Below are 10511 nucleotides of genomic sequence, written 5' to 3'. Positions count from 1 at the left end.
AATTGGACTAGATGACCTCTTAGGGACTTCAAACTGTACACCTGTGGTTTTATTCAAAAAAATAGGTAGCTTCTTGCTGGAGATTCCTGGATGGATTCCAGCCTTCCCAAGAGGTAACAAAGGAGAGGTAACCAGTTGCCAGTGCAGTAGCTCAAGAATACAGGAAGAGAAACTGGCTTCACTCACTATTCCATCTTTTCCCAAGGTGGCAAACTCTATGCCTCCTCCCCAGAGAAAAGCCTAACTACAGGTTCTAATGGACAAGAGCTCACTGTAACTGGTCAGAAAGGCCTATATCCAGGAGTACAACAGTCATTGCTCAGCTTCCTAAGTAGGGAATACAACTAGGCCCCTTTAGGTCTTGGATAAGGTAAGAGGACAGATCTGAACATGCCTGGGTCTAAGTGAGGTGTGGGAAAACAGCGGCAGGGGCGGCAGGGTAGTGCAGGAAAGGGCTATAACTTTATTTGTATTTCCTCTTACACGAAACCATCAAAACAAGAACAGAGAAGGGCTGAACATCTGTCCAAACCCCATGTTCTCAGGGATATTCCAGGGAGCTCTTGAGGCTGAGTGCGTAGCTTCGAATCCAGCACTAATTCCTCACCCCCTGGCCTGAGGTCTTCACAGATTGGTGGCTTGAGCCCTGCAATTAATTATAATCCCTTGCCCACCTTGATGTAAGGCAGGAAAGCAGATTGAAATGCTCCTCTCTGATGGGCAAGGGGAATCACAGCCCATAGATGTACTGCACCTTCTGTACTACAGGAGCAGAACATGAAGCTGCTTCCAAGGCTCTGGACACTTGCACGCAGGGCTAGAGGCCAATGGTATATGAGCGGCCTGTGGGGTTGTGAATAGCAGAACAGACTGGTGCTGTCACAGCCCACTCATACCACACCTTCTTGGAATTGCTGCATCGCCAGAAACGCACACAGATGGTTTGGCCTTCACGTACCGTTATGGGCTGCTGTAAGAAGAAAGACAGGGAGGTTCAGGGTGGAGCTAATGAATTATAAATGGCAGTGTATTACGGTAGGTGTGGAGATAAAATGATAAACATGACAAGACTGTCCCAACCCTCATGAAAGTTACTTGAAGCCTATCAGAACGCTGAACAATAAGACACTGAACAAATAATCAAAAGTGTGGTGAGTGCTGTGAACATGTACAGAGTGCTAGAAAAACAACTATGAAAGGGAACACTAACCTAGTCTAGGAGGTCAGAGAAAGTTTATCTCACAATAGAAATGTTTAAAGGAGACCTAGAAGATAGGTTAACGGTGTGAAGAGACAAGCAAAGAGCTCTGCAGGGAAAAGAGAGGCATGAAAGCCTGAGGTAGGAAAGAAGATCGACAATTAGAACCAAAAGAAGGTCCATAAGGCTGAAGCAGTGTAAGCAAGGGGACAGGAGCTGCAAAGGCAAGCAAACACTAGATCACATCAAGTCTTACAAGCAATGTTCCAGATTTTGACTTTTATCCTAAAGACAATGGGAAGGCATTGGAAGGTTTTAAGCAAAAAAGAGGTAAGATCAGGCCAGGCGCGGTGGCTCATGCCTGTAATCCCAGCACTTTGGGAGGCTGAGGCGGGTGGATCATGAGGTCGGGAGATCCAGACCATCCTGGCTAACACGGTAAAACCCCATCTCTACTAAAAACACAAACATTAGCCAGGCATGGTGGCTGGCACCTGTAGTCCCAAGTACTAGGGAGCCTGAGGCAGGAGAATGGCATGAACTGGAGAGGCGGAGCTTGCAGTGAGCCGAAATTGCACCACTGCACTCCATCCTGGGTGACAAAGCGAGACTCTGTCTCTTTTAAAAAAAAAAAAAGAGAGAGAGAGAAAGAGAGAGATAAGATCAAATTTGAGTGTTTAAAAGATGGCTCTTGCTCAAAGTAGAGGACAGAAGGGTAGCCAGAATAGATGCGGGAAAGCCAGGCAGAAGGCCACTCCAAATACTCCCAACACCTACCACTGGGATCCAAGAGCATGTGAAATCAGGAGAACATGAGTCATATAGTCAACTATCTTCCTGGGAGAAGGAAAGAGGCACAACACCAAAGGCAAAAGTTACTCCTTAACCTACAGAGTCTTAAAAGCAGTTCCTACCTTAATAGGGAAGAGGATGGGAAACCATGAGAACATCCCAGGAGAGTGAGTCTCTGGACGGATACCTGGTATGGACAAAATAATGAAAAAACAGAGGTCTCCATGGCTGTGCCTTTTGCCTATGTTGAAGAGGGTCTCTTCTCTAATCACACAAAGATCTCCATTCATTGAGTACTGGGCCCCCATAAATCTAAATGACACATGTACATATAAGCTGCCCAGGCAGCACACCCTCATACTCTGCCATCCACTGCCATAGACACTCACTCAGAGTGATGTCCTGATAAAGCACAGTCTCAAAGTAGCCTGCAAAGCCATGCAGTACTGTGTTCACCTCCACGGGAAACTCCAAGGTGCAATAGCGGTTGTTGTCAATCATAGGATCTGTCAGGAAATAATCATGTGGATGACAAGGGGCTAGAAGCTCTAGACAACTTGGTAAACCATAAGCAAGACCCAGGAAGGGAAGAGTAGATAAGGCAGACTAGGGACAGCAAGGGAAGAAAGCAGGAGGAAGGAAGAAGCCCACACCCCTCTAGTCAGAGGACGGTCATAAAAGAATCTACCTCTGTTGGGATGGCTGAAGGTGAAACAGGGCTGGGGCGCAGAGAGCTGGTGGAAGTTGTGCAGCCGTACCACATAAGGCATCTCAAACTGGGCCTGTCAGAGACAAGGAGAGAGAGAGAGTGTTGGGGAAGACAGACAGGAGATATCTACTTCCCCAAGGATTAAAAAAAGTTTTACTTTAGTGCTTCCCTAATCCCTAACTTCTTCGCCTCTTCATCCCCAGCAGAAGAAAATAGCTGATGCAAATACAGAAAAAGAAGAGGACTGAAGAGTACCACTTCTTTCCAGAGAGTGGTTTTTTACCTCAGGGTCACGGTCCTTCTCCCTACAGGCCCGGACTTCATTGTACAGCTTGGAGGAGGAGATGGGAGCCAGGAAGGAAGTGTATTCTCCGGGGATGCTCACACCGTCATCTGCACAGCAGGAGAGTCAAATTAGTTCCAGAGGGAGGGAAATGGTGTGTCTGTACTAACTGAAGGATCAGAAGGATCAAACCTCCCATGTCAAAACCAACCAACGTTGGCATGGGCATGGAAGAAAGAGACAAATGCATGTTGTCACATTATTAAGCCAGCCTTCCAACTACTGTCACGGATGATTCCACTTCTAGGTTAATTTACAGAGTCACACAGATAAAAACTGAAAGAACCCAAGATAGTCTAATCTGGTAGTTCTTAACTTTTGTGGGGTCACAAAGTCCCACAAAAGTTCCTGATGAAAGCTAAGCTCAGGGTACATATGTCAGCTCAAGGAGTCCATTCCCCTCATTATTTTTTATTTCATTATTATTAGTTTTTTGAGACGGAGTCTCGCTCTATTGCCCAGGCTGGAGTGCAGTGGCACAATCTTGGCTCACTGCAACCTTCTCCTCCCGGGTTCAAACGATTCTCGTGCCTCGGCCTCCCGAGTAGCTGGGATTACAGGCGTGCACCACCACGCCTGGCTAATTTTTCTATTTTTAGTAGAGACAGGGTTTTGCCATGTTGCCCAGGTTGGTCACGAACTCCTGACCTCCCACCTTGGCCTCCCACAGCGCCTGGCCCACTCCCTTCATTTTACAAACATGAACACTGAGGTTTGAAGAGACAACTTCATTTGCTAAGGGCACAGAGGCAGTGGAGCAATAGCTCTCAAACTCGTATGATGTGACCCAGGTCCAACTCACTTTCCCCTAAACCCTGTACCCTCCTCCCAGGTAGATGTCTCATCCATCATCACCCTCCACCTACACCCCAACCTGGGGGCACCTTTTAGGAAGTGCTGGGCTCCATCCAGGCACTCAGGCGACAATTCATTGTCAGCAAATGAGCCCAGAAGCTCGCTGACAATGATGTCTGCTTTCTCTGGAGCCACCCATTCCCTCATGTCTGATGAGACTACGGTCACTTGGCTTCCCCATTCTTCAAACTGCCAGTTCTCTAGCCTGAAACAGAGACAATAAGGTGAGGAGACATGTTAAGGAAATTTGGCAATGGGGACTAACTTCCCAGCAAGCAGGCTGCTACTCACGTCACCACGGCATTTGGGTTTTTCTCCACAGCATACAGCTTTATCCGCCGGTCAGCCTGCTTGGCTGCCCGCAGGGAAGCGTTCACCAGGGGTCCCCGTCCTGCTCCCAGCACCATCAGTACCCTAAGAAAGAAAGGGAAGAGTCAAGCAGACTTGGCATATACAGATGTAGGTATGCAAGTCCCTGGGATTGAGGGGAAAGCACTCACTGAACATTGGTATCCTTCTCCTCTTCTGGTACTCGGTCTAGCAGACATTTATAGATGGCCTGGAGGAGAGAATATCCTATGGTTGTAATCCCAGTCTCCCCAGGTCATGCTAGCCCTGTGCTTTCCTCACCCTGCATACCACACAGTACCTGCTGATACTGAGAGTATTTGATAGGGTCCTTTTCAAACACTTCATATGTCTGAGATTCCAGATTGTCCATCAGTGGCTGATGAATGAGGAAAAGGATAAAGTTAGCCAGTTTCTGGCAAAGGACAATGCACTAAAATATCAAAAACTTTCCACTGCTTTATGAGTTTTAGTAACATTTGGAGGCATATATTCTCAAGATACATTTTCACCCCACCTTCCTACTCTCAGTGCACTCCAGACCCACCTGAAGCGGGGACTGCAGATAGTCTTCATAGCCCTTGGCAAAGAGTTCATAGGCATTAGGTGGAGGACGGTTCTGGCTTAAGTATTCCAAGTACTGAAGGTAGGAGCAGAACTCCTTCTCTGAGTGGTGGTTGGTGCCTGTGATGATGAACTGCACCTCCAACTGTAAGAAAAGTCAGACTATCAGATACAGCCCGCAAACCAAGATTCTGGGTCCAGTGTAAAATATGGCCCAGATCAACAGCTCTCCTTTTTTTTTTTTTTTAAAGATGGAGTCTCGCTCTGTTGCCCAGGCTGGAGTGCAATGGCGTGATCTTGGCTTACTTGCAACCTCCACCTCCCAGGGTCAATTCTTCTGCCTCAGCCTCCCAAGTAGCTGGGACTACAGGTGCATGCCACCATGCTTGGCTAATTTTTGTATGTTTAGTAGAGATGGGGTTTCACCATGTTGGCCAGGCTGGTCTCAAACTCCTGACCTCAGATGATCCATCCGCCTCAGCCTCCCGAAGTCCTAGGATTACAGGCGTGAGCCACTGTGCCTGGCCCAGACCAACAGTTCTCTAGTATCTGTTCCAATACCAACAAAGGCAGCATGAGGCCTCAGTAAACTTGTAAAAAGCCCTCTTGGCCGGGCGTGGTGGCCCACGCCTGTAATCCCAACACTTTGGGAGACTGAGGCAGGTGGATCATTTGAGGTCAGGAGTTCAAGACCAGCCTAGCCAACATGGTAAAACCCGTCTCTACTAAAAATACAAAAATTAGTCGGGCAGTAGTGGTGCACACCTATAATCCCAGCTACTCAGGAGGCTAAAGCAGGAGAATCGCTTAAGCCTGGGAGGCAGAGGTTCTGGTGAGCTGAGTTTGCACCGCTGCACTCCAGGATGGGTGACAGAGTGAGACTCTGTCTCAAAAAAAAAAAAAAAAAAAGAAAAGCCCTCTTATGCCATAAAAGTATCATCAACACCCAAAGAGCCTCATGGATCCTTGCTGTAACTTCCTAAATGAAACCTTCTGCAAAGTTCTCATGAGGTTTGGTTTGTTTTGAAAGGTTTCTAGGGCTATTACTGGCATTTATCTTTTTGTTCTCAAGACTCCCAACTTCACTGAAATTGCTCCCCAGAAACCAAAGAAAAAGAGTCAGCCTCACAGGAAAAAACGATCATACACAGGTAAATAAGGCAAGATGTATAGCTGGACCACCTTTAGAACCCTCCTACCACTCACCTTGAGGAGCCGGAAGATGAGCCTCTGGTGCATCTTAGAAAGAACAGGAAATCCCTTCTTATTGGTCAGGAAGATGCTAGTGGGGAGAATGGCTGCTTTGATGGGCTCCCCAAGCCAGCGATCAATAACATGATTAGATGGGAGGTCAGCCCCAATTTCAAGAGCTACATGAGACAAAGAAAAACTGTCAACCACTGCCAGGCAAGAAACCCTTCCTTGCTCCTTTGTGAAAAATCTGTTTACCTCTTTAAGAGAAAGGCAGTCTGAGACAGAGGATAAGTAGTAAAATTGTATACTATATACAAAATTCCTGAATCTTATTCACAGGAGGTCAGAGAAGCAACACCCAACCCAGGATTCTCATGGACTCACCCACTGCAATCCTCTTACTATAGTCACACAAAGTCCGGAAGTTGTGCCACCTGTTCAGAATCAAATACAGAAAAGTACAGTCAACTAGATACGGCCGACCAATCACCATAGCTCAAGGAGACCTCCCTATAGGTTTCACCCTGTACTTCCCCTCACCCTATCACAGCAGCAAAGGGAGACATACCACATCCATGTTTTCTCCTCCCCACTGTACTCCTCTGTGTGTGTAGTTGGTGCATTCTCAATTATATCATCTCTCAGGTCCTCTGGTGCCACCAAGGGTACCCGCATCCAGAACTGCACATGAACAGTCACCCTTTTAGAACACCCTTTTGAACTCACTGGGTCCAGAAAGTTTCCCTCAATCAAAAACTTCATCCAGACCTCGCTAATCCCTTTATATGCTTTTCCCAATTTGTGATTTTGTAAGTGAACGTGTACCTTATGTATAGATCCTTATGTAAATATCTGCCTTATCTTACGTAAGTTTCCGAAATAATTACATTTGCATGTTTTGAAACTCTCTTCATACCACTTTTAGATGGAGAGGTGCGCAATATTGACCTTTTTTTTGAGACAAGGTCTGGCTCTGTCACCCAGGCTAGAGTGCAGTGGTGCAATCTCAGCTAACTGCAACCTCCGCCTCACAGGTTCAAGTCATCCTCCCACCTCAGCTTCCCAAGTAGCTGGGACTACAGGCATGTGACACCACACCTAGCTAATCTGTGTTTTTTTGTTTTGGTTTTGGTTTTTGTAGAGACAGGGTTTCACCAGGCTTCCCAAGCTGGTCTCGAACTTCTGAGCTCAGCGATCTGCCCACCTCAGCCTCCCAAAGTGCTGGGATTACAGGCATGAGCCACTGTGCCCGGCAATACTGATACTTCAATTCTGCCAAACACACCCTTCACTGAATGGCTAGGCACAAGAAGGTACTTAGCACAATCTGACTACTATGATAGGCAGCAGGAAAGGAGCCCCTCAGCTATACCATAGAAGAGTGATGGCCAGTGTGGATGTGGTTGGTCAAAACTCTGGCCAGGTTGGTGTTATCTTCCTGATTAAGGGGCAGCAGGAAAGCTGGAAGACCCAAATATGCACCAAAATTCAGCTCCTGTAACATGGCCTGGAATGGAGATGAAGAGGAAAAGGTTGAGCTAACAAGCAAATAGCTTTCTTTTCTTTTCTTTTTTTTTTTTTTGAGACAAAGTCTCACTCTGTCACCCAGGCTGGAGTACAGTGGCACAATCTCCACTCATCTGCAGCCTCAACCTTCCCAAGCTCAACTGATCCTCCCACCTCAGCCTCCTGAGTAGCTGGGACCACAGGAATGTGCCACCATGCCTGGCTAATTTTTGTATATTTTATAGAGATGGGGTTTCACTATGCTGCCCAGGCTGGTCTCAAACTCCTGAGCTCCAGTGATCCTACAACCTCAGCCTCCCAAAGTGATAGGATCATAGGTGTGCACCATGGGGTCCAGCCTAATAGCTTTAATTTCATTGTATCAGTTGATTTACCAAGTTATTGGGGGTGGGAGGGGACCACTCTCCCTACCCAGCTTGGTTAGAAAGATCCAGCATAGAAGTTAAAGAGTCTTACCGCCTCGGAGTTCCTGCGAATCTTCTCCACTTTTGAGTCTGGACGAATCCATGGAGAAAGCTTTCCCACAATTAGCGTATTCCAGTCTGCACTCCCCCACCCAAGAAAGACAAATACTGAATAAGGTTCAGCACTTTACTTGTTCAATTTTTAGTTTTGGGAATCAAGAGTAGAAATGAGAGACAAAGGTTTTTTCTACATAGACATGGGATAGCCTGATGCAGAATAGAGAAGCAAGGAGAAAACAAGTTATCTATATCCCAGGGACTAACAAATATATCCAAGTCAGAAAAGGAGAAGAATCGGGGCCCCGATAAAGCAGAAGTTGTTATTGCCTCTAATAATTAAGGGGCATATGGGATGGTCCCTACCCCTTCCTGACAGCAGTAGGTCTGATCGTGTCTGGGGGCCGGGCCGATTCTTAGCAGGTTCCTGAATGAACTCCCTCTTGAAACGCGGATGGAAGACAGGCATGCAGAGGAAATCAAACCTACAACCGCGACAGACCCAGAATCATGTAAAGAGAGCAGCAGTGCCAGAAAGCCAAGCAACTGGATTTAGGCTATTTTGATTTTCCACAGCCCTTTCAGCTGCCATCAGTTCACCCTACTAGGCTGCTGAGTTCAGACCACCTTGGGGGACATCTCTGCTGTACTGTGCCTCAGTTTCTCCCCAAAACACAGCCATGGGAAATATGAGTAAGGAGAAAACGATGGAAATCCACAAGTAGAATTTTTTTCTCCTCAGGTGTCACTATGTTTCGAAGACCATCACATCCAGATTTGCCCCAGTTCTGCCCGTGCCTCCCCCGTCAAGATTAGCCTCTTCTCTCCCTTGACCCCTAACACCTCCTCCCACTCCCAGACAATAATCGCGACCTCCAGAGCCCTTTAGAGTTTACTCAACAACTCTCCCAACTTTGGGACTCAGTGACCACAGGCCCCCCACAAGTTCTTTTCCTCACGTTACTGGGTCCGAGGCTTCTCCCCTCCAAAGAGTAATAGTCTCTCCCCTTCTCATCTTAGCCGACCCCCTCACCCCAGTTTCTCCGGGATGACTAGTCTGCCCTTCTCCGTCCCCGAGTTCAGACCCCGCATTCCGCTCGTGGAGGTCCGGCCCTCACCCCTGCTTGGCCACAGCCCCTAGTGTGTCAGCTATTTCGGGGACGCAATTCAGGTCCCTCCCGCTGGACACGCGGCTCCCACCAGCACCCCCGACCGCCATCGCCGCCATCTTTTTCCTCGCGCTGTCCACGCCGGGATTCCTTGATACTAGTAGCCAATCACAAAGCCAAACTAGAGACCCAGGAGGCGGGACGAGTCGCCTTAACAACCAGAGCGTCTGCCACAGCTCCCGAACGCGAGGGATGGGGAGTGGCTTTTCCCGCCAATCCGCGGGCTGCGCAGTGGCGTACGGCGTGGCTCCTGAAGATCCACCAATCTCAGAGTCTGGTTTCTGACGAACTTCAATCTCCCAGAATGCTTAGTGTATCTGCAGAACTCCGCTATGAGACTACACCTCCCATGAAACCCTGCAGTACAACCTTGAAGGAGCATCATGGAGAAATTGTCTTTCGTCTCAGGGCCAGTGGCGCAATGGATAACGCGTCTGACTACGGATCAGAAGATTCCAGGTTCGACTCCTGGCTGGCTCGGTGGGGCTGTTCATAATTTTACTTCATGAGCATTTTCTGATTTTCCTTACCTTTCGTCGTTTGAAGCTTCTTTATTATCTTAACGCTTTCATTTTCAGCTCCTAAGTTGGTTGGGTTCTGCAGCCATCTAATGTCAGCTTTTCCCGTAACTACCTTCAAAAGTGTTTTCCTTGTGTCATTATTTACGTCCATATGAACATTGAGAAAACTGGGTTAATGGCTGGTGCTATTAAAATGGGCTTTGTCACCTTATTATGTTACATATTAAAATAAACTGCTAACTCAGCTACTTCCTAGTGATTCTAGGAAGTAGTGTTTTGTGTTTCAAACACAAAAGGTGTGAATAAACGCCTAAACACACACACACACACACACACACACACACACACACACACTTCAAGATAGAGAAAAGGAATTCATGAATTACAGTGGGCAGCAGTCATGAAACTGGCTGGCGTGGAGGCCAGAGAGAATCTACATTTTCCCATGTCAATAGCTGCTAGAGAGATGGAAAGGAAGGAAGCAAGGAAAGACATAGGGGAGGGAAATGGGAACTTCTGAAGGCAGGGGGCCCACTGGTGTTGAGGCAGCTCGGCAACAAGGATGGAGAGGAGAACACGGTACAAGAGGCCCCACGCAGGCGCCGCTGGCAGAACTTAGGGACCGACTGGCAGGGAGTCCTGAGAAAGCAGTCAGGGGTGATGCCTAGGATTCTGTCCATGCAGTGAGCGAGAAATGCGAGAAGAGGGTTTGGGAAATCAGGGTTTGGGTTTAGTCATGCTGAATTGAACGTCTAGGGGGCGCTGTGTAATAGAAAGTTGGATGAACAGTGATCTGAACCAGATGAGATGGAGGTCGCCAGAAGAAAGAA

General features: G+C 47.6%; 1 protein-coding gene and 1 non-coding gene across 5 annotated transcripts; one reads left to right on the top strand and one right to left on the bottom strand.

The window, feature by feature from the left end:
• Nucleotides 1-440: 440 nt before the first annotated feature.
• Nucleotides 441-9447, bottom strand: PRMT5 (protein arginine methyltransferase 5). Of its 4 annotated transcripts, XR_649569.1 has the most exons (18): nt 9110-9447; nt 8358-8476; nt 7987-8072; nt 7376-7510; nt 6572-6684; nt 6388-6437; nt 6016-6179; nt 4793-4954; nt 4547-4624; nt 4398-4456; nt 4189-4311; nt 3927-4102; nt 2983-3092; nt 2679-2772; nt 2380-2496; nt 2113-2177; nt 755-970; nt 441-646 (listed from the first exon to the last, which is right to left on the bottom strand). XR_649569.1 is itself a non-coding variant. In XM_003901566.2 (17 exons), exons 1-17 carry the CDS (start codon nt 9217-9219, stop codon nt 818-820), a joined length of 1914 nt encoding a protein of 637 aa, XP_003901615.1. In that variant the 5' UTR covers nt 9220-9447; the 3' UTR covers nt 441-817. The 4 variants fall into 4 exon arrangements, 3 of the variants coding, with proteins under 3 accessions (XP_003901615.1, XP_003901616.1, XP_021796691.1); XM_003901566.2 differs by having other exon boundaries at nt 441-970; XM_003901567.3 differs by having other exon boundaries at nt 441-970; nt 9025-9259.
• A 120-nt stretch (nt 9448-9567) lies between these two features.
• Nucleotides 9568-9640, top strand: TRNAR-ACG. Its single transcript has one exon. It is a non-coding gene; the product is annotated as a tRNA-Arg (tRNA).
• Nucleotides 9641-10511: the final 871 nt, after the last annotated feature.

This window comes from Papio anubis, chromosome 7 (assembly GCF_008728515.1).
Source record: "Papio anubis isolate 15944 chromosome 7, Panubis1.0, whole genome shotgun sequence".
NCBI lineage: Eukaryota > Metazoa > Chordata > Mammalia > Primates > Cercopithecidae > Papio > Papio anubis.
The sequence above is the reverse complement of the archived record's forward strand: the minus strand, read 5'-3'. Positions and strand labels throughout refer to the sequence as shown.

Coding starts and splice junctions, on each gene's coding strand:
- PRMT5 (XM_003901566.2), bottom strand. CDS start 9,219: ATGGCGGCGATGGCGGTCGGGGGTGCTGGTGGGAGCCGCGTGTCCAGC. Junction 7,511..7,986: donor TTCGCAGGAACTCCGAGGCG/GTAAGACTCTTT, acceptor TCTCCATTCCAG/GCCATGTTACAGGAGCTGAA. Junction 4,457..4,546: donor AATACTCTCAGTATCAGCAG/GTACTGTGTGGT, acceptor TCTCTCCTCCAG/GCCATCTATAAATGTCTGCT.